The sequence below is a fragment of the Tachyglossus aculeatus genome (genome assembly GCF_015852505.1).
Source record: "Tachyglossus aculeatus isolate mTacAcu1 chromosome 12 unlocalized genomic scaffold, mTacAcu1.pri SUPER_6_unloc_1, whole genome shotgun sequence".
NCBI lineage: Eukaryota > Metazoa > Chordata > Mammalia > Monotremata > Tachyglossidae > Tachyglossus > Tachyglossus aculeatus.
Window position 1 is genome coordinate 12,082,713 of NW_024044828.1, and position 26,557 is coordinate 12,109,269.

At 41.4% G+C, this 26,557-nt stretch overlaps 1 protein-coding gene across 1 annotated transcript in view; it reads left to right on the plus strand.

Annotated features, from left to right (window-relative positions):
• The window catches only part of USP6NL (USP6 N-terminal like), a 136,599-nt gene that overhangs the window by 1,252 nt on the left and 108,790 nt on the right, over window positions 1-26,557 (plus strand). The window contains exons 2-3 of the mRNA XM_038741023.1: window positions 4,414-4,558; window positions 13,040-13,129. Of these exons, the coding sequence (XP_038596951.1) occupies window positions 13,126-13,129 (4 nt within the window). The 5' untranslated portion in view covers window positions 4,414-4,558; window positions 13,040-13,125. The remainder of the gene's footprint in view (window positions 1-4,413; window positions 4,559-13,039; window positions 13,130-26,557) is intronic.

The window sequence follows — 26,557 nt, forward strand, 5'->3', positions numbered from 1 at the left end:
CAATACAGCGCTCTGCACTCTGTAGTTACTGGTCAGTCCCACTGATTGATAGAAAGTGTTTAAAGAAAGCTACTATATGATCTCGGGGTCTTTACGGTATTTTCCCCCTGACAAGCTCAAAGCATTTCATTATATGTGTTTAATGACTCTAATCAAAGTTCAACAAATCCGCAAAACCAAGTAGAAAAAAGTGAGTTGGACTTCACCTTAAAATAAAAGTGTGTGATGACAGCCTCCCGATCGAACTCAGGGAAACGACCAGATGAGTAAGAAGGTCCAGATCCGGCTTCTACCATGTGGATGTTAATGAATAGTTGACAGTCATGCCCGATGGAAAATGAGGAATGTTATCTTGAGTTATAGGTCAGAACATGCCAAGTCCTCAGGTAGGACAGCATTCCCTCCAAAATCTTCTCTGCTCAATCCCTACGATTTTCTTTCCTCGTGGGTATCACAGATAGAGGTGTTAAGGCTCCATCCATTCTGGCTCCAGTGGGACTCCCAAGCGCATGTGTTGGTGGGTTGTTTTTTTTTTTTTTTTGAGAGAATACATATGTATCTGTGGCTGTATGTGAACATATTTGTGCATGCATTAGCTTACTTGTGGGTGTTTTTTTTTTTCTCTTTAAAGGTATTTATGTGCTTACCGTGTGCCAGGTACTGTAGTAATTGCTGGGGTCGGTACAAGAAAATCGGGTTGGGCACAGTCCATGTCCTATATAGGGCTCCCAGTCTTAATCCACATTTTACAGATGAGGTAACTGAGTCACAGAGAAGTTAAGTGACCTGCCCATGATTACACAGTCCACAATTGGCAGAGCGGGGGATTAGAACTCTTTGTGATCATGTATCTGAGTTTATTTGAGCACTCATATGAGTTTACTGGCGTGTGTGGGCCAATTTGCAAAAAGAGAAACAAATCATTGTTAAAAATAGAAAAACCTTGAGAGAACGTAGTAATCAGTTTACCATCCAGCAGCTGGATGGTTTTCCTGCTGGCATTAATTTTCCTAACTTGTCCTGCCCAGTGAAACTGTGATGCAATGTACTGTTTTCCAGGATCCAGTTGTTGGTGATCCTGCTTTATCATTTGATGTTGAGTGTGACTTCTAGGTGATGATGATGAAATTGCTCGAGAAGGTAGATTTGCCCTCTTTGTAAAGTGTAGATATCACGGACTGTCAAGCTCCCGAAGGACAATATTGGTCTTGATTCCAAGTTCTCTTTTGTTTACTGATGTCCCGTGGGACAGTGCACCTAGCATAGTTTGATGGCAGAATTAATCCTTATAGTACTGAAGAAAATCTTTGGTTATTTTTAGGGTTCCTTTGTAGGATGCCCCACTACCCTATTTGTCTTTGGATTATTGCCAAACCTTATTCTTATTTTAAGATGAATGCCAACTCCTCCTATTGAGTTATGGAAGGTTATTTTATAATATTTAATAAAGTGTATTGGTTGGGTCCCTGAGCACTTTGATAGTCACCCTACCCCTCCATGCTCATGGTACTTACGTACATAGTCTCATACTCCGCTGCTTCCCCTATCTGTTTCTCATTTTAATGTCTTTCTCCCTACTAGATTGTAAAATCCTTGAGGGCAGGGATCCTATCAACTCTTATTGTCCCGTGCTCTCCCAAGTGCACTGTACAGTGCTCTGCTCACAGTGCGTGCTCAGTAAATGCCATTGATTGAGAGGGAAGTTACTTTTGTCACCCAGTCCTTGGTATTACCGCATACTTACTGTGTGCAGTGCCCTGGATTATATCCCATCTTCCCTAAAGACCTCCCAGAAGTATTTCATATTTACATTCAGAAGGTCAGTAGGAGAGACAAATTCCCCACTTTTGATGATGTGGCTGCAGCAGATGCAAGAACTCTGGGGAGCTGAGGTAGGTGAGGAACAAAGCAGAAGTAGCAGGAGGAGGCTAGTTAGAGGATCAGGTGGGTGGTTGTGGCTGGCTCCTCAGAGTTCCTCGTGCCCTGTCCTCACCAAAGTCTTTTCCAGGGGGGTACAGGGCTGGGGAAGGGAGAGTGTGAGAGTGTTTTGAAGGCTATCCCAAGGTTCTTGGGACATCCCCGTGTCTGAGAAGCAGATGGCCGTTCCTAGAACTAGGTATCCCGCTAAATGTTATGGGTGGAGTTACTCAAGTTTGCAGTTGTGACACAAGACCCCACTCTGCCAGAAGTCGTCACTGGGAAACTTGTGGCAATTTGAGGGAACGGGGGGTTTCACCCTAGAAACAGTCCTGCACCATGGCTGGGGCTGTGATGGAACTCCTGGAGAGATTCGACATGGCACCTGTTACAAATCCGGGTCCCACGGCTACGTGGAAGGTTCTTCATGATCAGTTTTGGGAATGTACAATTTGGTATGAAGATTGATGCCCTGTTATTGCTCAATAACAGAAGAGTGTGTGTGTGTGTGTGTGTGTGTGTGTGTGTGTGTGTGTGTGTGTGTGTGTGTATGTGTGTCTTCGTAGTTCTCAATTTCTCCCCTGCTTGCCTTCCTTTTTCTCCCCTCCTCGGTATTCATGGATCATGGCTTTGTCCCATGGAAGTCCGATTCCCTTGGGCAGTCTTGCACCCCACCCATTTTTAACTCAAGAAGATCTCATCATATAAGTAGTGGGAGAGAGGCATGTGGGAGCAGAATAAACAGTTATGGTATAGAGGGGGAGTAAGATAATAAGGAAAAGAAGGGTGATTAGGAGCCATCTTTATTTTTAAGAAGGGGAGTGAAGATTTAAAAGAGTCCTTGAGGAAGGCGATTAGGCCAGAGCCCTGACTTCCAGTGTGCACTTCTCTTTCTATCTGACTAATGCATGCTTCATCTTTTTTTTTAATGGTATTTGTTAAGTGCTTACTATCTGCCAGGCACTGTGCCAAGTACTGGGGTAGATAGCAGTTAATCAGGCTGGACACTTTCCCTGTGGAGCTCAAAGTCTTAATCTACATTTTACAGATGAGGTAACTGAAGCACAGAGAAGTTAAGTGACTTGCTCAACATCACACAGCAGATACATGGTGGAGTCAGAATCTGTGGTCAGGCTGGATTCATTCTGGGTAGGCTTTTAAAAACTCAGCCTTTAAGTTTTCAATCAATCAGTGGTAATTTTTGAGCACTGACTGCATGCAGAGTACTGTAATAATAATGATAGTAATAATTGTGGTATTCCTTACATGCTTCCTATATGTACCAGGCACTGTACTAAACGCTGGGGTAGATACAAGATAAAGCAGGTCCCAAATGGGGCGCTCAGTCTGAGTTGGAGGGAGAACAGGTATTGAATCCTCATTTTACAGGTGAGGGAACTGAGGCACAGAAAAGTTGTGACATGCCCGAGGTCACACAGCAGACAAGTGGCGGAACTGGGATTAGAATTCAGATCCTCTGAGTCCCAGGCCAGTACTCTTTCCCCTAGGCCACCCTGCCTCTCAAGTGTTTGGTCAAGTTCAGTGCACTAGAGCTGGTAGACACCATTTCCTGCCCTTATTGAGCTTGAGTTTGCAGCCTAACTGTAGCCCATTCAGCAATTAATAAACTTTCACTTCTAGATCAGTATCTTGCACAACACACATAATATACATTATTTCTGTAGATCAAATTTCACCTTTTCATGCTAATTCATTTTCATGTCGTTAAAATTTAGTCAGTGCAAGCTGCCCTTTTGCCACTTTAGAGTGTATAAGAATGACCAGTTATTTTCATTTTTAAACCTTGTAAAATGGTCTAAAATTTTGCCGTATATCTAGAAATTTGTACATGAGCCAGTTTAAAATCATTAGCAATTGGTCAAATGCTACTTTTCAAGTTTTAACAACTTATCTTTCTGTTCATAGGAAAAATTTAACCCTTATCTCTTCCTATATGTGCATACTTGGGTTAGAATACTGATAAAGTAGCGGTTTCTCCTTTTGCCTTTACTGTATTAGAATTTATTTCATTGCATTATCTTACTAGCAGGAAATTCCATGTTGACAGAACAAATTGGCTACACAATCCTAATTTGGTATGCAAAAGTAGTGAACCTGTTCTTTTCTTCTTCCCCCCTGATACTGGGAAAATATTTCAAGGTGTAGGGAACAGAGTTCTGGATTCAGTATGATGATTGAGCCTAAAGGCTATGCAATGGGTAAAATAATAATAGTAGTAACAACAATAACAAATGATAGTATTTAAGTGCTTCTCATGTGCCAGGCACTGTACCAAGCACTGGGATAAAATCAAGATAGTAACGTTGGGTACAGTCTCTGTCCCACATGGGGGTCACAGTCTAAGTGGGAGGGAGAACAGGTATCATTTTCTAAAATGAAAAATCCTTGTTGTAAAGCCGGACAAATTATGGAGAACAAGAGTGACCAGGAAAGCCTGAACCTGGAGCCATATCAGATTTTTTTTTTTCTCTCCAGAATCCGAGAGTTGCCATAGGCCCAGGTGGCCAGCGATGAAGGGAGTGGATTATACTGAGCCTTGTAGTTCCCTCAGTGGATTACTGGCCTTGTTCAGAAGACTTGGAAGCAAGTGTTACTGTGGACTAGAAATGTCTTCTCACAGGTTAGTTTGGGAAACGGGTCTGTGACTGATCTCCAAGTGTGTCATTTCACAATTCTTCCCCTCAGTTAGCTAAATGTCTTTTTCCTCTAAAAAGGCAAGGACTATTGCATAACAACATAATGAAGCTCTCTCTGTGTAGAGAGAGAAACTCGGGGAGAGAGGGAGAGATTTGTAAACAAAAACTGAACAGTCACTAACCATTACTTATGGGACTGTGGAAATGAACAGGTAGAATTTGAATGGAATTTGAGTATAAGCAAGATTCAAAAGTGGGTAAATCAATTTGCTTTTAAGGCCTACTAAGCACTTCGGTGGATATAAGATAAATCAGGTTGAGGTTCTCAATCTGAGTAGGAGGGAGAACAGGTATTGAATCCCTATTTTACAGGTGAGGGAACTGAGGCACAGAGAAGTTAAGTGACATGCCTGAGGTCACACAGCAGGCAAGTGGCAGAACTGGGATTAGAACTCAGGTCCTCTGAGTCCCAGGCCTGTACTCTTTGCTCTAGGCCAACCTTGCTTTTAAGGCCTACTAGACGGTGCTTTTTCTTTTGGAAACATCCTCACTCATTTGAGACTGTTGGCAGTACGTGAGCCTACTGTTGCACCTTGAAGTTCTGAATCACTTCAGAATTTTGAGAATGTCTGGAGACAGGGACAGTTTGATTTTTTTTTTTGTTTAATGGTGTTTGCTAAGCACTTAAAGGTTAAAGGAAGTGTTCGACAACTTGGATTTGAAAAATCGGAAAGACTTACTGAATGTTGTTTAGTGATATAACCGGTGTCGGACTAACGTAGTTGAGTGTTCAGGGCCTTTCCAGTTAATGCTCAGAATAATAATGTTTCAGCACTGTGTTCCATGCACTGCATAAGCATTGAGGTAGGTACAAGGTAATTGGGTCCAAGTCACTATCCCATATGGGGCTTGTAGACCAACTAGGAGGCAGGACAGGTCTTGAATCTCTATTTTCAAAATGAGGAAACTGAGGCACAGAGAACTTAGCCAAAGTTACACAGCAGGCAGATGATAGAACTAGAATTAGACCCAGAACTAGAATTAGATCCAAGTCCTCTGACTCTCAAGCCCGTGTTCTTTTCATTAGGCCAAACCTTGAAAATAGCATCTAGCTAAAGTGCATTACGGTGTTCCCAAGATCACAAAAATGGATTGAAACAATAGGCAGAAAAACTTAAATGGAATGAACACATTAAGTATGGGTACATGATCAAATAGCTTTACAAATAGGTACTAAGAATAAAAAAGTAAATCTCCCTAAGTGTACATATGTAATTAATTTCCATAGTGTTAACTTTCCATTCTATTCAGCAAAATGACACCTTGTACTAATACTCTCAAGATCTGTCATTATTCTAATGTCAGAGAACGAACAGCCACTGAAGTGGCCTTTATTTTCTTTATTCAGGACATTAAATACTCTGAAGCTTGAGACACTGAAAGAAGGGAAGTGTTTGAGCAAAGTTGAACTTTGCACATGCTACAAAATCAGAATATTATTGCAAAGTGAGAGAGAGCTATAAGAAATAGCAATATTAAAAGTCAGGAGGGCTGTGAAAGCCTGCCAGCCCTGTATTTTTAACTTAGTGTTATCAGAAAATAGTTATAGACAGTACAGAAGTAGAGCTGTAGATTTTTACTACTCAGTACCACTAGGTATAAAAGTGGTTTAATAATCTAAGACATGATATTTGAATGTGTAGTGACTGTATTTAAATGATGATAGTACATCTAGCTGAATGAGAAAAAGAATGATAATAAATCTACAAGGAATAAAGTGGAGGCCAGAGGGGAAAGGAGTTAATTCAAGCTTTAGAAAAACAATTACTTTTGGGAATGAAGTAGAAAAAGTTGTGTTAGAATAGTAATCACAATATTTATGCTACTACCTGTTACAGCTTTGTTGTTCCTCCTGCTTTCACTTTATATAAATCATCTTTTTTCCATCTGACTGCCCCATTAGATAGCTTTGTTGTTCCTCCTACTTTCACTTTATATAAATCATCTTTTTCCCTTCTGACTGCCCCATTAGATAGTAAGCTTCTTGAGTATAGGGAATGTGTTGTTTTCTGTTGGTCTCCCAAGCCCTTAATTCAGTGTTTTGTATTTTAAGCTTTATATATATCATTGGTACATTGAAGGTCCCGGGCCCCTGAGGGTGTGTCTTGTTTTAATTTTGTCCTAGTTTTAGACATCTTCTTTTAGATCTTAGATTTTCTAGTTGGGCTCACTAACTTTATATGTAATAATAAATGCTCCATCCCTAATCCCAGTGGAATTAGGATCCGTTTATCCTTTATGTCTAGTAACGTAGGTAAATTAGACTTCATTGTGTTTGCAGTGCATGATGAAACTCTGTTATGGAGAATTTAGTGCAGTTGTGAACGCTGCTTTTCCCTATAGGGGAGGGTGAATTAACCTAAGTGCCCCTGTGAGCTACTTGGAGTCAGTCAATGGTATTTGAGTATTTAGTGTGTGTAGAGCACTGTACTAAGCACTTGGGAAAGTACAGTATATTACAGTTGGTAGACACGATCCCTAACCACAAGGAGCTTAAAGTCTAGAAGATCTAGCTTGCAGATCCAAAAGTGGAGGTAGGGGCTCGCCCTTCATTTTTGAATTTCCATCATGAGCGTTAATTTTAAGCTCAGTGTTCATTCCCTAATGAGTTCCAGAATTTTAATCCCCTACTATATCTCCAGAGAATGATGACTAGACTGTAAGCTCGTTGTGGGCAGGGAATGTGTCTGTTTCCTGTTTTATTGTACTCTCCCAAGCACTTAGAACAGTGGTCTGCACGCAGTAAGCGCCCAATAAATATGATTGAGTGACTGGAGATTTTTGGGCTTGAGAACCACACCGTAGCCATAACGCATGTCTGTCTGGCAGCTCCCTGCCCTTATCTGGCTCCATGGAAAAATTGCCACATCACCTGTTTCCCAGAAATGAAAAGAAAGGCACCATGTGTGCATGAGCCCAGGCAGGAGAAATTATGTGCTCATCCCTGGTACCATTCTGAATTTCTTCCAGGAGACACAATTTGCTGGGAGAAGGGAGCAGGGTTACTCATGCCCTTTGATCCCTGCTACCAGCTTTAGGGTTGCCTCTTTTATGCGTGCCTTTTATGATTCTCTTCCCACACTTGGCTTCTCTATATCCATGAAGAATAAAAAAAAACCCAAAAATAATGGCGTTGGTAGTTTACAATATGTCACTCAGGGTCCATCCATGCAGGGGAAATCAGGTCAATGCATATTATGTTCCTAGTTTCATTAAAAATTTTTGAAGGCAGGGGTAAGTGGTAGTTCAAAGAAGCCCAAGAAAGGTCAAGCCTAAGACTTTATGATAGGTCAAACCATCCTGTTTGAAATTGATGTGAAATTTAAAATTTACAAGGCCTGAAATCACCCTTGTAGTGCACATTTTGCATTTTTTACAAGGAGTTTATACTAAGAGACTTAAATGGGTTCTACTCTGATGTGACATATACAGTGTTAAGAGAGGGCAGATGTGACAGATGCCATGAAAGGAGGGAGGCTATTTATCTTGGGGATAGTATGAAGCGATTTCAAAAAGAGCCCTCACTTCTAAGTTAGCAGAAGGGTCACTGAAGTAACATTTTATTAGAAAAACCTCCTTCCCTGTAAGTGCATTTAAATCTGCCTTGAGTTTGACCCTGAGGTTGTGTAATTGTGGGGCAAACTACTTGGCACACTGGAACTTTATTAAGATTGGTCAAGTGCTTAGTACAGTGCTTGCACAAGTAAGTACTTAATAAATATGATTAATAATAATTGGCTCAGGAGTAGGAATAGTTGATTTCTACTACCTGGGATTGTATTAGAATCAGCAGTTCTTGATTCATGATGTTGAAATTGGGGCTACTTAGATGAATGATTGTATAGCCCCAAATTACGACCAACATTAGCCAATCTATATTTAGGGCAATCAAAGAAAATATGGGATTAAAAACTCCTACTGGGACCCTGAGAGTTCTGTGAAGGCCCAAGAGACCAGACTGAATTAGATTCCCAAGAAGATAATCTCCAAAGTCAGAATTTCTGCTGAGTATACCATTGAAATCATCATGGGGGGGTTTCATTTCTTGAATGAGTTAAACTCTAGAATAGCAGCAGGTTTAAATCTTGCAGTTTCTTTTTCTCATTCAGACATCAGTCGAAAGAAAAAGAGGGAAGATTGTAATCCTTTTGACTGGTTTTTAACTGGTAATATTTGATTAGTTTCCCTTTGCCTTAGATGTCTTAATTTGCCAGCCATTCATAAAGAAAATAGACAAGGCAGTTGAAAATGATATCTAGTGATTACATGATCAAGCATGGACTTTTTTTGCTTGTTGGTAAATGATTGCAAAAATATTCCTTGTGATACTGTAATTTCTTGCATATTAATCTTTTTCTCTTATCTCTTGCAATTAGATCTCTATTTCAGTGAGCAATTCTTGTGTGCCAGAATCACTTTTAATATGAACCTTTTCCCAGATGGTTTAATTCCAAAGCAAGTTGGCATTTGAATACATTTCACAGATTCCCTTTTTTTCTTACTCATAAATTTCTCCTCCGTTTAAGCTCCACAATCAATGACATTATGTAGTGGGCAAGGTTGGCGTGCCCCTTAGATCCTGAAGCACTTTAGGAAACTAGCAGTTCCTCTTCCTTCTAATACTTGACACATCCAGGTGTGAATTGATCAGAGCAAGTAGGCTGCGGGGTCTCTCCCTCTTAGATTTTGGTCCCTCTTGTCAAATTTGTAAATGCTGAGTTGAGTTACCACTTTATAGTAGCTTGACATTTCTGCTGGAACAGTGAGGATTTGTTGAACTAAGTAATTTATCTGAGTTTTGAAATAGTCACCATTATCATCTTCTTCATCATCATAAGCAGCATTTATTGAGTGCACCCTGGGTGCAGTGCTCTCTGTTAAGTGCCTGGGGAATATTCAGTAGTAGTGGAAGATGCTGACACTGTTCTTGAGATTACAGCTTAATTCAATCGATCAGTTGTATTTACTGAGTGTGTATTGTGTACAGGGCACCGTACTAAGAGCTTGGGAGAGTACAGTATAACAGAGTTGGTAGATATGTTCCCTGTCCACAATGAGTTTACAGTAAAGAGGGGGAGACAGACATTAATCTGGATAAATTATGGATGTTCATGTTAAGGGCTGTGGGGCTGAGGGAGGGGTGAGTAAAAGGAGCAATTCCAAGGGTTAGGGCGACCCAGAAGTGAGCTGTTCATTCAATCGTATTTATTGAGCGCTTACTGTATGCAGAGCACTGTACTAAGTGCTTGAACTGTACTACGTAGCTGTTGGTGAGGGGAAGCTGAAGGGTGGGGGGAGCAGACCCAAACTGCCAAAAACGCAGTATTTCAGTGATAAACACATATGAGCATTTAAAGAAACACAAAAGCTAAGGTGGGTGTTATGGGGGTGGGGAACGTGATTTTCAGAAAGTGAAGGATTAGTCACGAAATGTCACTTGGAGGAAGTGACTTTCAGAGAGGTTTGAAGGGGTGCTAGGATGTGGATTGGCAGAGCTGAGAGAAGAGGAGATTGCCATGTAGGGAGAACAGGTGAGCAGTGAGTCTGAGACACAAGAGCTATGAGCGAGGTCCGTCCAGGAAGTTAGCTTGGAAGTAGTGAAGAGTGGAAACTGAGTTGAAGCTGGGGAAGAGAATAGATAGGTAAAAGGGGAGGACAACTGGAAGAGGTTGGAAGCCAAAGCTTTTGTTTTGTGCAAGAAGAAATGGGGAGCCACTGTAGGTTTTGGAGGAGGGACGTCAGTAGGTTCCAAAGGATGTTTTAAGGTGCTGTGTAGCTATATTTGTAGGTTAGACACCAGAGAAAGAAAGAGAGACCAGTAAGGAAGCTATTATGGTAGTTCAGGCAGGAGGTGATAGTAGTGAGGTTGAAGAGGAAGGTCCCTGAAATACGGTGGAGGGATCCGTGACGGGGTTATGATTTGCACAAGAGGCGTTTGGTTGGTTTACAGATTTGTCTGGGGCATCCTATTCTACCAATCCTGAGGTGAAGGGGTTGAACTACAGTCCAGTATGGCACCACCTTCCTCTGCCAGTCACATGATATAGTCTGACACCACCTGTCCTCCCCCTCCACCAACACCCCCATGGTTTTGCTGGCTTCCACCCAAATCCGGCGGTCATGAGGGTGGTAGTAGCGGCGGTGGTGGCCGTAGCTCTGTGCCCAGCTAGGGGATCCCAGCCCAGTTCTCTTCACCCTGCCCTTGCCCTGGGGGTCAGCTTGCGGAGGAAAATCCTGCCTCCCTCTTCACCAGTGCCATCCCCAGTTGGAAACATCAAGCGACTTTGAAATTCAAAGTATGCAGACGGCAGAAGAGGTGCTATAAACCGCTTCTGTATGATAGACCCCACTTCCTGCTAGACTGTTAGTTCGTCCTCTAGACTGTCAGCTCTCTGTGGGCAGAGAAGGTGCCTACCCCCTTCGTGTTATCGTTGCATTGTACTCTCCCAAGCACTTAATGCATGACTCTGCATAAATCAGTCTATCTGATTGATTTATGGGATCATCTTGAAGGATTTCTCCTGATTTAATGATTGGTGGTGCAAAGGGCACCAGCCCACCGTAGAACCCGGTGGAAGAAGAATCTGCAGAATTTCCAGACAGACTGTGAGAAATAAGTGACAGAGAGGAGTCAAAGATCATACTGAGGTTGAGGACTTGTGGGACAGAGAGGATAATAATGTTGCATTGATGAGTAAGTGAGAAAATTAGGAAGAAAGGTTTAGAAGGGAAGATGAAGAGTTTAGCTTTTGACATTTTGAATTCAAGATGCCACCTGTTCATCCAAGGAGATACGACACTACCCCTTTTACTCCCCATTTTTCAGGGTTGTAGATTTAGATTTGGGTAGCGTGATGATCAGATGTACTTAGTCATCAAAGGTTAGAAAGGGAGTTGAAGTGTGTGGGGATGGTGCATAGGGGCTTCAGGAAGGAGTTGAAGGTCTGAATTAGTAGATTCATTCATCCATTCATTCATATTTATTGAGCACTTGGGAGAATAAGGTACAACAAAACATCAATAAACAGGCACATTCCCTGCCCACAACAAGCTTATGGTCTAGAGGGGGAGGCTGTGGTGGGAGAATTGATGAGGGAGGATTAGTAGGATTGTGTTGATGAAATGATAGAATTGAGCATTAAAAGATAAGTTTATAGTGTCAGAAGTCTGCAGTGGTTTTGGGATTTCTGCCAGGATTGCTCAACTGCATATGTAAGAATGGAGGAAGCTGACAGAGAAGGCCAGTGTAATGAATCTGTGGCCTATTCAGGGAATCCTCCTTGGAATAAAATATTTAATGTCAAAAATCCACTAGAGATTGTGCCTTGCGTGAAAATCCATTATAAATTATTCAGAGGGATACCAAATAATGTCTTGAATATTTAAAACTCAAGTGAATTCTTGCATTTATCAATAGAACAGGGTTTTTTTGTTGTTTATGGCTTGCCATTTGGGTGTATTTTTAGGTTTTATCACATCCATTAAAGTGCATAAGGTTGTTTTAATGTGTCAAGAAGTAATTACATTTGAAAATGTAAATTGAGTGCATATTTAAAAATGAAAAACATTGGATCTTGTGGAGCAACATGTACGGCTGGTGGTTTAGCCTATTAAAAATTGATAATAGATGTGATATTCCATATTTGCACCTGGTGGAGTGTCGTCTTTCTATGAATGATAAAGCACTGGGGAGTTAGGGCATACTCAGTTCGCCTATAAAGCATATTTTCAGTACAAGTTTTGGATTGACTGCTGTTAGAATTAGGGAAAATTTTTCTGGCGACACACTTTGATCTGGAGAGAATGTGATGTAATGGCAGAAGAAACGACTGTGTGCGTACACATAGCATTTGTCAAGCCACAGTTTCTTTAATGTGAGTCCTCCTTAATGTGGGGTTCATCAAGGGTGTAAATCTTGTTGTATAGATAGTTGTAGATTGTTGTACATAAATTAGTACACTTAGTACAGTGTTCAACAGATATTGATTGCTTGATTAGAAAAAGACAGCCTTATAAATGTACGAAAACACATTTCTTCCATAGAGAACTAAACTCGGTACACAGTTTTTCCAACAGGAGACAAACATCAGGCGAATGTTCTTACAGTCTAGAAAATGTTTATCGGTCATATAGATTTAATGCTTAGTGTGCATTATTGCCCCTAAGCAACTATTACATATGACTTATCACCCCCAGACCTACTACAATGACTATTTAACAAATTAAACTTGAAACTTCTGTTTACCAGAGGAAACAACCCACCATTTCAAAATTCCTTCATATCTGTATAAGGCAAACACTTTATTAGGAAATGAAATAACTTTTTAAATGATTATTTCTTATAACTTTAGGACTAGTTTTGTAGCCTATTTTGAAAATAATATTATTTCTATTTCTTTGAATAGGTCATGTATTCCTTTGGGAAACCTTCTTGGACAATTTACCTTGGGTTGATACTTGACTTGGACTGTACACATAGACACTTCCAGTCATGAGTAAGTACATTTTTTAAGTTTTCATTTCAGTAAAATTTCCGCTCCTAGAACTCATGTTTTCACCCTGCAGAGCTAGGGCCCATTCTTCCGATAGCTCAAGTTTATCTAGCTAGACTATAATGTGATGTTGGAGGAAAGTTGTACGCATTCATCAAACAAGACGTGAATTTTGTATCCCTTCTAGACTGTGAGCTCATTGTGGGCAGGAATGTGTCTGTTGTTATACTCTGCCAAGTACTTAGTACAGTGTTTTGCATGATGCACATGCTCAATAAATATGATTGAACGAATGAATAGCAGGAGTCTTCGTTGTGGGGTTCAACAGAATCAGGCTGAAAGCTGTTCGATTGAGCCTATGTGGCCCAGGAATTTTTGCTGTGTGATTATGTTGTCCTGTATGTTTTTCTGATGCCCTTGTCCATCTCCCAGATTGACAGCTGCCGCCACTTGAGGTGCAGTGCAGGCTGTGAGTGCTGCCAACCTGTCTGGGTTCTGGCAGGTGGCGTTGGGAAAGAAAAGCCTGACATACTATGTGTCATTACGTACTATTTGTCATTCAGGAGGAGATGCTGTTATTCTAGTTCCTTAGAGTTGTAGCCTCACATGTATTGGCTTGGAACCAAGAGTTTCATTTGTCCCATGCAGATGAGGGTCACAAAGGATTTGGCAGTGAATATTCCTTTCAAAACTGTGCTTTGCCCCCTCTGGATCTAGTCAAAAGAAAGTGTGTTACTTTAATTGATATCTACCGAGAATGTAATCTAGAAGTGACGACAGTCACTTTTTTCCTGTCTGAAAAGCCAGGCTGTTGGAAAAGAGGGATAAGTCCCTAGATGGGATGGGAGAAGCAGCTTCATGCCACACCTCCTTTGCCGCCTCTGTTTTCTTTCCATGATTTCCTTCCATCCCCTCTATTTTCAGCTGGCCTCAGCACCTCTCTATCTGCACAGAGAAGAACCTCAATAATCCCTCAGTCAATCAGTGGTATTTATTGAGCACTTACTGTGTGCAGAGCACTGTGCTAAGTACTTGGGAGAGTAAAACACAGCAGATTTAGCAGACAGGATCTCTGCCCACAGCAAGGTTACAGTCTAAAGAATAAGTGGGAAGAGACCATGATAGTTCTGAAAATTGTCAGACATGCTGAGGGGAGAAGCCACCTTAATTTTGCAGAGCTGCTGGCTTTCCTTAGGGGCCAAGTTTCTGTAGGGGTCCATACATTTGGAATAGTTTTCTGACTGAGTTTTGAAACACTGGAATGGGTAGTTAGAAAAGGTTTGGGAATCTCCCCGCCACCCCCCCCCCCCAATTAAATAAATAAATAGACAATAGAACAGATACATATCTATCTCTCTAGTCTTGTTTGGGGTAATAATATGTAAAAGCAGGAAGTAAGGATTCAAGGTCCATTTCAACCATGTGATTCTGTAATCTTTTCAGGAGGGGCAGTGCACAAAGTCCAGTTCAGATATTCTGGAGTGTAATTTTTACTGCATAGAATTTAATTTCTCCAAGGCTAATATATTATTGTAAGCATCAGTGTTCTTTTTACTCTTATTGAATTCACATATGCTTTTTCTCCAGTGTTTGAAATACTGTTCATCATTCTTTTTACTTCTCTCAAACCTTTTCTGTTCAAGGCAGTAGCCTTTGCTCACAGTCCCTTTTATTCAGAAACGAAAGCAAGTGTTTTATTTACTTTCATTCATTCAATAGTATTTATTGAGCACTTACTGTGTGCAGAGCACTGTACTAAGCGCTTGGGAAGTACAAGTTGGTAACATATAGAGATGGTCCCTACCCAACAGCGGGCTCACAGTCAAGAAGGGGGAGACAGACAACAAAACGAAACCTGTGGACAGGTGTCAAGTCCTCAGAACAAATAGAATTAAAGCTACATGCACATCATTAACAAAATAAATAGAATAGTAAATATTTACAAGTAAAATAAATAGAGTAATAGATCTGTACAAACATATATACAGGTGCTGTGGGGAGGGGAAGGAGGTTGGGGGGGGAGGAAAAAGGGGGCTCAGTCTGGGAAGGCCTCTACTTCACTTAACATTTACTTCACATATGCCAGTAATGAAATCCCACTGGGAAATGGTATAGCGAGAGAAGTCTGCATGAACTGAGAGTAATGAAGTTAGTTGATCTTTTATTTGGGGGAAATACCAGAATGATAGAGAATAAACTTTTAAAGAAATCTTTTTTTATTTAATCTACATTTTTCTGGTCGGCATTTTCTTTTCTCCTTTTTCTGTTTTTATTTAAATTTCTGCAGCTCAGTTGCTCTGTTATTTCTGGTTTTTAGTTCAATCTGTTAATCTCATTTTTCCTGTGAGATACTGGTAGCACGGAATGGTTCATAAATTTAGTTTATTTGGTTTGCAACTGGTTTCTGCATAGGAAATAACTGTATCAGTGAAATGCTGTAGGCTGCCCTGTGGTCTAAATTGTAGACCTGGCATTTTGAGGTCAGTCATTCAGGATATGGAAAAGTTTTTGTCTTGGCTGAGGAAAAATTTAGGATGAGCTATAATTGAGATTTTTGGGAGAAGGAAAATCCTTCTGGAAATATATTCAAGAACCCTGAGGCTTACAAGTGCTCCTCTTTCTGACATTATATTTTTTCAACTGACTTCCAGAAGTCATCAATTCAATGTAGTGGTGCCAGTTATATTAAATTTTGGCTAAGATTCCCATGATCTGCATCTCATAAATTTTGCATTATAAACCACTCCAATTATCTGCACATTTGCCAAGAAGTGCCCAAAAGCATTTAGGTAATTGAGATGTGACTGTAGTTGTAATCATACTAGCCTCCTTAGGAACCAGGGAAACGAACTTGCTGATTAATTTTGGCTTGGTACTGAATTGTTTCCTTGGCTGATCTCCTCTGCTTGGGTATTTATTCCTACTCTTTTCCTGTTTATTTAATTTTAAGAGGCCCAGAAACCGTTTCTAATTTTGTCACAAGGTGCTGGTGATCCATTGGTGGGCTTGATTCATTCAGCGATAACTGAATATTTCAGAGATATTTGGGTTAGAATAGAAGAGGGTGAGTAGAACTCGTACCCTACTCATGCTGTGAAAAGCAGCATGGCTTAGTGGATAGACCGTGGGCCTGGGAGTCAGAAGGACCTGGGTTCTAATTCTGACTCCTCTATTTGTCTGCTGTGTGACCATGGGCAAATCACTTTATTTCTCTGTGCCTCACTTACCTCATCTGTAAAATGGGGATTAAGACCATCAGCCCCATGTGGATCAGCGACTGTGTCCAACCTTATTTGCTTATATGTACCCCAGCGCTTAGTACAGTGCCTGATACATAGTAAACACTTAACAAATACCACAGTAATAATTGTCATTATTTTTACAGGTACCAGATCTGAACACGGCAGCCGCAGTTAGCTGGCAGTCGTGCAAAACAGCAGGGCTATTGCTTAGGGTGCCACTTTTGGCCCCCTGAAATAATTCAGAGTGAGTTAGCTATGGCTTCTTCCCCACTCCAAAACTTGTGGTTGCAAAGCTATGCTTCACCCACTTTGCACAGAGTTAGTATTCCTGTGTGAGTGTATACTTGCGTGTGGGTCTCAAAAGCACCGTCATTTACATTTCCTCAGTTGTACAGTAATGTGTGTTTTCACTACTCATTTCTGCTAGGACTTTGTCATAGAACTAGGAAACATTCATCTGACTACTTGAGCCTGTTTGGTTACAGGGCATCATGACACTGGAAGAAGCAGATTGTGCACACACACCTGGTGTTGGAACAGATGAGTGCTACCCAACTAGTCTTCTTTTAAGGCAGAGTTTTGCAAGAATACAACCATTCTTTTAGATGGGATATGAGTGCACAGTATTTCCTGGATGACTACCTCAAAGACTCTTGTTTATGCACACATTGTTTGGAGTTTGAAGTGGTTTCCAGTAGGTTGAAAAGGAATTCTACATGAACCTCCAGTTTCTCAGTCATATCTGTGAAAGTGTTGGCATAGAATAGGCTGAACAGTCCTGAACCTCCCACACTATCTTGCTGGTGTGGTGGTGGTTGGGGATGGGGGGGAGTCAGAAAGGGTTCCATGAACTCTGACTCAATTGCCCGCATCCTCGGGAAGTAGCCCAAGAGTCTTGGCGAACTTAATCGAGCTGCCATATATTTGCTTAGTGGTTACCTGAGCTGATGATTTTGAAATTCTTTTGATCTGAAGAAAGAGAAGTGATGTCTTGATATTGTTCCATGCACTCATCTTGTATCTGTCCTGCTGCAAAGATCAGATCTAGTTTGCCGAGTTGTGGACTGGTCTTATTGCAGTTGATTGTTTTTCTTCTTCAAGGTGGTGATTGTGGCGGTGTCTTGCGTGTCCTCTGGCATTTCTTCAGTGCTCCGTAGGCTTAGGAAGAATTCATGTGCATGTCTAAGCAAGGATATTTTCTTTGCTGGATGAAAACTTTTAGGAATAACAATTGTGGTGTTTGCTAAGTCCTTATCATGTGCCCAGCATGATACTGAGCTAGGGTAGATAAAAGGCAATCAGGTCCTGCATGGGGATCACAGTCTAAATTGGACGGAGAGCAGGAATTGAATCCCCATTTCACAGTGGAGGAAACTGAGGCACAGAGAAGTGAAGCGACTTGCCCACGGTCACACTGCAGACAAGCGGCAGAGCTGGGATTAGAACCCAGGTCCTCTGATTCCAAAGTCCGTGCTCTTTCTACTAGGCTCGCCGCTTCTGTCATCAGATGCAAGTGCTAGTCCAATTTTCACGGCTTCGACTCCGATAGTACTTTCTGAAAGGTTGAGGCTGAGGCCAAATCTTCATATTTTGGTTCCCCCCCCAATCCCGGTTTGAAGGGCCTACTCAGTGGTGGATCATTGTAGTGTTTATGCCATCTGCTCAAGATTCCTTCTTTGTCAGTAATTAGGGTGGTTCCATCTGTGCACTTGTGTCTGTTCCCCTTAAGCACTTTTGATATTCTTCCCTCCCCTAGGCCCACAACACTTATGTACAGATCTGTCTGTATTTAATTTCCAAGTCCATCTTCCCCTCTAGTGGTAGGATCCTTGTGGGCTGGGATCAGCTACACCAACTCCTTGGTACTGTACAGTGCTCTGCATGCAGTAAACACTCAATAAATACCATACCATGATTAGGCTATGTTAGTGTGTACGATGCTATATATCTTCAATTGTGATCACCTCAAGGGACAGGGACCATGTCCAGTTCCCACCTGTGTATTCTTTCCAAGCCCTTAGTACAGTTTAGATCACTGCACACAGTCAGCACTTAATAAATACTAGTGCTACCCTAACATCTTGGTGATGATGAGGAAAAATCTTTAGATTCATGTTCATCAGCATACCCCTGCATTTCATTAGCTTTGGCAACCCACAGCTAGCTCCACGTGTTTTTCAGCGTGATTTTCATGTCCTTGTTTTATAAGCCTCCATTTTGTTAGAATCATGAGGAGCTGCCAAGTTGTCGAATATGCATTTTTTACGTCATTGTAAGGAGTTCTACAGTTTTGAGTCTTTTTCATTGATCTAGGATTAGTGGTGTTTTCTTGCTCCTGACTCGGTCGTAATGACTGGTAAATAATGTCTCAGAACAGTACCTGTTCACTCTTTGTGTTGGTACCTGTAACTAGGGCTCCTTGTTTATTTCAGTATGGCTGCTGTGGTGTTCTTAGGCACCTTGCAGGTTTCTTTCTTCCATAGAAGTTGACATTGCCCTTCCTTGATGGTCTGGATGCTTCTTTGCTACATCGATTGTATTCTAGCTCCTGTTTGGAACATTTGAACCGATGACCAAACCAGTATTTGTCATCTTGCATTGCTACAGTGATCCTGCTATCTTTGAAATCTAGCTGTTGGAAGATATGCATTAATTAGACTTTCAGTGCATCCATGATGCCTTTATCTTCTAACTCTCAAATAAAAGTGCTTTGGTGATTAAGAGCTGATGTTTGACAAACTGCCTCTTGGTTTTAAAATTCCCATTGAATGACTTTCTCCCCTCCCCTTTGCCCCCTCACCTTTTGGCTTTCTACCCCCCTGTATATATTGAAATCTCCCATGAAGATTGGCATATCAGATTTTTGGTTTTGCCAAAGTGAGTCTATCTAGATTCTTAAGTACAAAACAATAACAATGAAGGCAGCAATCTTTGCATTTGCTATTGATGTCACCCTAATGCTATCTTTGACTTCTCAGTGGTGTTTACCACTCATATTTAGTTGGTCTCCAAACTGTGCTGGTTTTTCCTCTCTTTTTTTCAGGGAATCCCCCTTAGCACTCTTACCACCACCATGGTTCAAGCCCTCCTTACTTTCTTTAAAAAAAAAGTGGTATTCATTAAGTGCTTACTTTGTGCCAGGGACAGTTCTAAGCACTGGGGTAGATACAAGGTAATCAGGTTGGACACAGTCCATGTCCCAGGTGGTGCTTAATCCTCATTTTTACAGATGAGGAGGTAACTGAAGCACAGAGAAGTGGTTTTTAAGTGGGTCTGGGATTAGAACCCAGGTCCCTGCTCTATCCATTAGGCCTCGCTGGATCTCTTGGCAACATTACTAATTCCAGTAATCCAGCCTGTTTGCCTCCCTCTTTCCCCTCATTAGTCTGTCCTACTTAAAGTCACTCAAAGCTTCTCTAAATGTCATTCAGAACACATTACTCCCTGCCAGTGGTGGAGCTGGGATTAGAACCCATGACCTTCTGATGCCCAGGGCCGTGCTCTGTCCACTACACCATGCTGCTTCTAGGTCACCTGTTACCTGTTTGGCAGTTTATGTATCTTGCCTTCCTTATTAGATTACAAACTCTTTGACAGTGGGGCCCATGTCATTCAAAGTGTCTAACAAAGTGCTTTGTACATGGGCATTTGGCAATTGTTGATAGCAATAATCGTTGCAGCAAAATGTCTTTAGAGGCAGAGGTAGACTTATCTGCAGTGTGACCTTGGGCAAGTCACTTAACTTCTCTGGGCCTCACTTCCCTCAACAGTAAAATAGGGATTAAGATTGTGAGCCCCACCTGGGACAGGGACTGTGTCCAGCCCGACTATCTTGTATCTATCCCAGTGCTTAGAACAGTGCCTGGCACATAATAAATGCCAACAAATACCACAGTTATTATATTTACCAGTGTAGATTGTTTACGGGAAGTCAAATTATTTTGACAAGCCTATTAATAATGTCATCAAGTGGTCCACCTCTGTAGGATTATTGAATGTTGGATCTCCCAGTTCCACCATTTATCACTCAAAATGATGCAGTGTTCTATAATTTTATTCCTCCGCGAGGCCTTCCCTGACTAGGCCCTCATTTGTGCTTCTCCCACTCCCTCTGCATTACCCTTGACCTTGGATTGGCAGCCTTTATCCACCCCACCATCAGCCCCACAGCACTTAAGTACATATCTGTAATTTATTAATTTACATTGTCTCCCCCTGTAAACCGTAAACTCACTGTGGGCAGGGAATGAGTCCATCAACTCTGTTCTATTGTATTTGCAAGCATTTAGTACAAGCCTTTGCACACAATAAGTGCTTAGTAAATAGGACTGATTGATTATCAGGAGTTGGGCAGGCCGAGGTCTGCTTTGACAGCAAGAAGAAGGTCTCAATCTACTGAATCTGGCAGGAGGAAGTATATTATAGAAGCAGTGGGTTACAGCAGCTGTGACCACCATCTTTCTGGATTTGTGTGGTTTCTCAGAGAAGGGTTCTTTATTGGCGTAGGCCAGGCAGTAGTAATGAGAACTCTAGAGAGCCACTAGCAGCAGCTGGGCTTACTTGCTTCTGTTTATTACCTGTGTCCGACCTCATTATCTTCTATCCACCCCATCGCTCAGAACAGCATTTGACACATAATAAGCACTTTACAAATACTAGTGGGTAGAACACGAGCCCTGGGAGTCAGAAGGGCCTTGGTTCTAATTCTGGCTCCCCCCACGTGTCAGCTGTATGACCTTGGGCAAATGACTTAACTTCTCTGTGTCTGTTACCTTATCTGTAGAATGGGGAATTTAATGATTTGAGCCCCCTGTGGGACGTGGACTGTGTCCAACCTGATTAGCGTGTATCTCCCCCAGTGCTTAGAACGGTGCTTGACACATAGTAAGTGCTTAACAAATACTATTATTATTATTGTTATTACTGCCTCTCCTACTCCTGTTGGGTGCTATGCCAAGCGCTGTGGATATATGCCTGCATCTCTGTCTCCCTTTGTCATTTTAGTCATTTTTCATGTCTATTGAAAGCCGAAAATATGGCACAACAGCACACAATACAAAGAAATATTGCCCTTACCTTATAGGAGCCGAAATGGGTTTTATGTTTTCCTGTAATAATAATATAGTTTCCTGTTGTAGGGAAATTTCACTATAAAGTCCGTGCTTCATACGGAAATTGTTTTTTATCTTCTAAGGCAGGTAACTTATATTGTTGTTGCCACACCTCCCAAAATCATTTTAATGCTTAAATCTGTGTTATCACCACCCCATGACACCAACATCCTAGGGATTGAGCCTAGTTTGGCCAAGCGCTGCTGGTAAGGAAATCCCTCCTGAACTGGACCAAGATTAAGCAGTCAACGCTGACTGGAACTGGGACCATATTCTGCCACCATTTTGGGTAATATTCACCACAAAATTGAAAAAAACACTACTGCAGTCAGCAAGCCAAACTTCTTCTGTAGCCTCCTGCAGAGAGTCATAATCATATTGCAACTCATATGTTTAACGATATGCTTTGAATTACTTTAATAAAACTAAAATAATAGTTATTGTATTTAGCATCTAAAGGAATATCATATTACTTTGCTCAATATTTTGGGATGAATCTTCTTTTATAACACGTGAGTCTTTGTGAGAACAAACCCCATAGTATAACCACATTTTCAGGGAACATTACTCAGTTGTATTACTAGGTACGCCTAAAATCAGATTTGGGAAGCTAATGCCATTGTAATTTATCATTCCTAAAATTAGGAAGGAGATTGATATTTTGAAAAATATCATACATTCGTCAGTATTTTCTCCTCACTTACTGTGCAATACTGGCATACCAAAGTAGTGAAACAGTTATTTTTTTTGTCCATAAAAGGATAACAATGAACAGTTTTTTCACTCAGCTGTTCAAATATTGGTAATTACTGTAACAGTCATTTCCATTAATTTATTGTGGATATGAGTATTTTAGTCTTAGTACTATTAATAATGTATTTTTGTTTATCCTGATTAATAACAATAGTAATAATATTTAAGCATTTACTATGTGTCAAGGACTATTCTCAGCTTTAAGGTAGATGCGGCTATTTACATTGGACACAGCCCCTGTCCCACATATGGCTCACAGTCTAGGAGGGAGGACAGGTATCGAATCCCCATTTTACAGATGAGGAAACTGAGGCACAGCAGTGAAATCACTTGTCCAAGGTTGCCTGGGAGGCAATTGACAGCCAGGATTAGAACCCAGGGCCTCTGACTCCCAAGAACTCATGCTTTCCACGAGGCCACTCTTCATGACATCAGGAAATGCATTTCCCTCATTTCCTTTTTAATATGCCCTTAGGTTGAAGGTTGGGTGCCCTCAGCATGTTCCACCTCACCCTGTGAGGAAGGAAGCAGAGTGGTAAGAGTAATGATTGTGGAATTGGCAATAGTTTGGAAGTGAGATTTGGAAAAGAGCATGATTTTAACCCCTATCGGAACTCTCATGACTTCACAGTTGTCAACTGGGCAGTCTGCTTAAGCAGTTCTTGCAAGCCTGGTTAAAATCTCATTTCCCCAAGTATCAAATGCATGGTTGAGAACTTTCTCTCCCTCTCCATTTCTCTTCCCCCTCTCCATCTTCCTCTTCCTCTTCTTCCTCTCCGTCTTCCCTGATGTTTTGCGTTCTGATTAAATGTGTAGTTCCTACTCAGTGCTTTGTGCTCTGCTCCCTGGTGGCATTGCCATTTGCAGCGGGACCAAAAGTGGAACCTGTGCAGGCTGCTGTTCTGGTCTTGCTCATTCAGGAAAGAGACCAAGTAGTTGCAGGCTTGGTTTTCCGTTCTACCTTTCCCCTCTCGTCCTCTTTTGCCAGGTCCAGGCCCGGGAGACAGGATTCTCCCAGTCAGTGAGTGCCCAGAGGATGAGATCCAAATGTTGACAAATCCTTCTATTTAGAGCTACTGCATTAGAGATTAAAACATTTTCTTTTGTTTTTGGTTTGGGCATATTAACGATTATCAGTCAATGGTATTAAGTAGGACCACGCTATATTTGGGTCTCCTGTTTATTCTCACTGCGCCCTTGTTAGTGAGTGGTGCTGATTTGTAGGGTTGCCTAAGGTTTTGTCTTTACTGTAATATTAATCAATCAAGGATTTTTATTGAGTGCTTCCTATTTGCCGATTGACTCTCTGCGCTAAAAGCTTCGTAAATCCAGATATTTTGGGACTTGGTATATCCCGAAAACTTGAGTTATCCTGACTTGTCCAGATTACCCGGTTGATCAGGACTTTACCTAAATAATCCTGAAATACATAAAAACAGGATTGGAACCATGCTTTTTCTGCCAGTTGAATTGCCCTGGGCATCATCTGCTAATTCCGTTGCATCATACTCTCCCAAGTGCTTAGTCCAGTGCTCTGCACATAGGAGGCACTCAATAAATACCGTTGATGATGATGATGATCCATACTTTATAAGGGGGTCTTATCTTATGCTATCAAGTCATCTCAGACCCATAGCTACTCCATGGACACATCTCTCCCAGAAGGCTCCACCTCCATCTGCAATCGTTCTGGTACTGGATCCGTAGAGTTTTCTTGGCAAAAGTATGGAAGTGGTTTACCATTGCCTTCTTCCGCGTAGTAAACTTGAGTGTCTGTTCTTGACTCTCTCCCATACCGCTTCTGCCCAGCACAGGTGACTAGTGCAGCTGAACTAATATACCAAGTTTTGGGCCTCAGAGATTTATCCTTCTGAGCAATTCTTGGACTCTGTGTGCATCGGTATTGTCCCGAAAGTGCTTTTAGCATGCTCCCAGACCAAAGGCCCAAAGAAGTGTAATAATGATGGTATTTGTTAAGCACTTATTATGTGCCAAGCACTGTTCTAAGCGCTGGAGTCTATACAAGGTAATCGGGTTGTCCCACGTGGGGCTCACAGTCTTAATCCCCATTTTACACATGAGGTAACTGAGGCACAGAGAAGTTAAGTATGCCCAAGGTCACACAGCAGACAAGTGGCGGAGATGGGATTAGAACTCACGTCCTCTGACTCCCAAGCCCGTGCTCTTGCCACAGAGGAGGCTTGTCCGATTGGAGGAAGAAATTGATGGTGGATTTCCTAACTATACAGACTCTTTTCCAACTTGGCCCTCTTCCTCTCACTCACCGATGTTGAGCCACCAGAGGCGAATATGTTCAGTTCTGCTAGAATGTATGTTTTCCTTTCTTTGTTGGGTAGAGTGTCGTGGTAGAAAGAAGAAATATTCTTCTGACAATGCAAGTCCTCTAGACTGTAAGGTCATTGTGGGCAGGGGATGTGTCTGGTAATTCTTCTGTGCTGTACTCTCCCAAGCAGTTAGTACAGTGATCTGCATGTCGTAGCACTCAGTAAATACAACTGAGAGATTGTTTGGACCCAGGGTGATGTAATAATAGTAACAATAAAAATTGTGGTATTTAAGTGCTTACTCTGTGCCAGGCACTGTACTAAGCCCTGGAGGAGATAGAAGCAGATCACACTGGACACAGTCCCTGTCCCACACAGTGTTGGAAGAGTGGTTGTGCTCTTGAACATAAAAATTTAAGAGAATGAGACCTAGCATATTTGGGTGAATGAACAGTTTTGTGTTTATAGTCTTTGCAGAGAGCTAAGGGCACGTCCAGAAAAGGCTCCAAAGTGCAATAATGATGCCTTAGAATGCTAGTTGGGCTTTCAGGAAAGATAGCTTTTGTTTTCGGCCCTGAAGAAAAGAGTGATTGCTTTTTGAGAATTCTTGTTTTGGAGGATCAGCTGTAGAAAAGTGTTTATGATAGTGTGGAACAGTGATCAGGTCAGGGTTGTAATTGTTCATCAGATAATCAAAGGCAGAGGGCCTGTGACTATTTATTTTGTTTAGCAATTGCTGAGCTTTGGTCATACTGGAAGTAAATCTGGGTGATAGGTTAGGAGAAGGCTTTATATTATCTGTAGCTATTCCGGCTAGTTTTAAAAATGAATGTTCTAGCAGAAGTTGTAATAATTGGACTCGTACGATAACCTTTATTGCGCCTTCATGCTTGATATTTAAATTTCTCGAGATAATTTTGATTGGCAGCTTTGCTATATTTGGGTATTCGTTGTGATATTAGATTGCTGAATTGTTTGGAGCTATTTGAAATAGCCATTTTTTTCCCTTGCGTTCTTGCATTTCAAAGTAAGGCCATATGCAAATGTATATGTATATGTGAACAGGAGAATTCCATTTCTTGGCTGTACTTTAGGCATGTTCCTAATAGGGAACGAGAAGCCATTTACCACCACCAAACTATTATTCTTTTGCCATCAAGCTGCAGTACTTCATGTTTCAGTGTGTCAGAGGGGTATTTTGGCTTTAAGGACTCTTTCCCCTAATTCCATGCCAGTGTTTAAAATCTGTCAACTTGGCTTTGAGTTGCAGTGAGAAAGAGCTGATTGAACCCTCCTACACAACTTGAACCACTACTGAGTGTACAAAACTCTCTCCCTACAGAACTTGACACACTTCAATATGTTCAGGAACAAAAGGTCTAAAGGCCAGAATATTGGTCGTGCTGGGTCTTATAAGTACCCTGGGATTTGTTTTAGTGCCTCAGTTTTTCCTGAGTTCCATAATTGGCAACTCATTTTTCTGATATCAATCAGTCAATCAATCGTATTTATTGAGTGCTTACTGTGTGCAGAGCACTGTACTAAGTGCTTGGGAAGTACAAGTTGGCAACATATAGAGACGGTCCCTACCCAACAGTGGGCTCACAGTCTACAATATCACAGTCTGATATACACAGGTTCAGTTGGATTTAAGTCACTGCCACATTTAAATTTTTTTTTTAATGTGTATTTTTGTTAGTGAAGTGTTTGCATCTTGGAAGGGGTCAGTGTTTTAAACAATTTCCCATGTCCTCTGAAAAAAGTTAATGGCAGATATCAGGTCACAGCCCCTGTTCCACATTGAGCTCATATTCTAAGTTGGAGGGAGAACAGGTATGGAATCCCATTTTACAGATGAGAAAACTGAGTCACTGAGAAGTTAAGTAACTTGCCCAAAGTCACACAGCAGGCAAGTGACAGAGAGGGATTTGAATCCAGGTGCAATGATTCCCAGGCCAGAGTTTTTTTTTCCAGTAGGCTAAGCTGCTTCTCTAATACTTCCAGGGCTTAACTTTCAGCATGTAGTTTTTAGGCACTGGA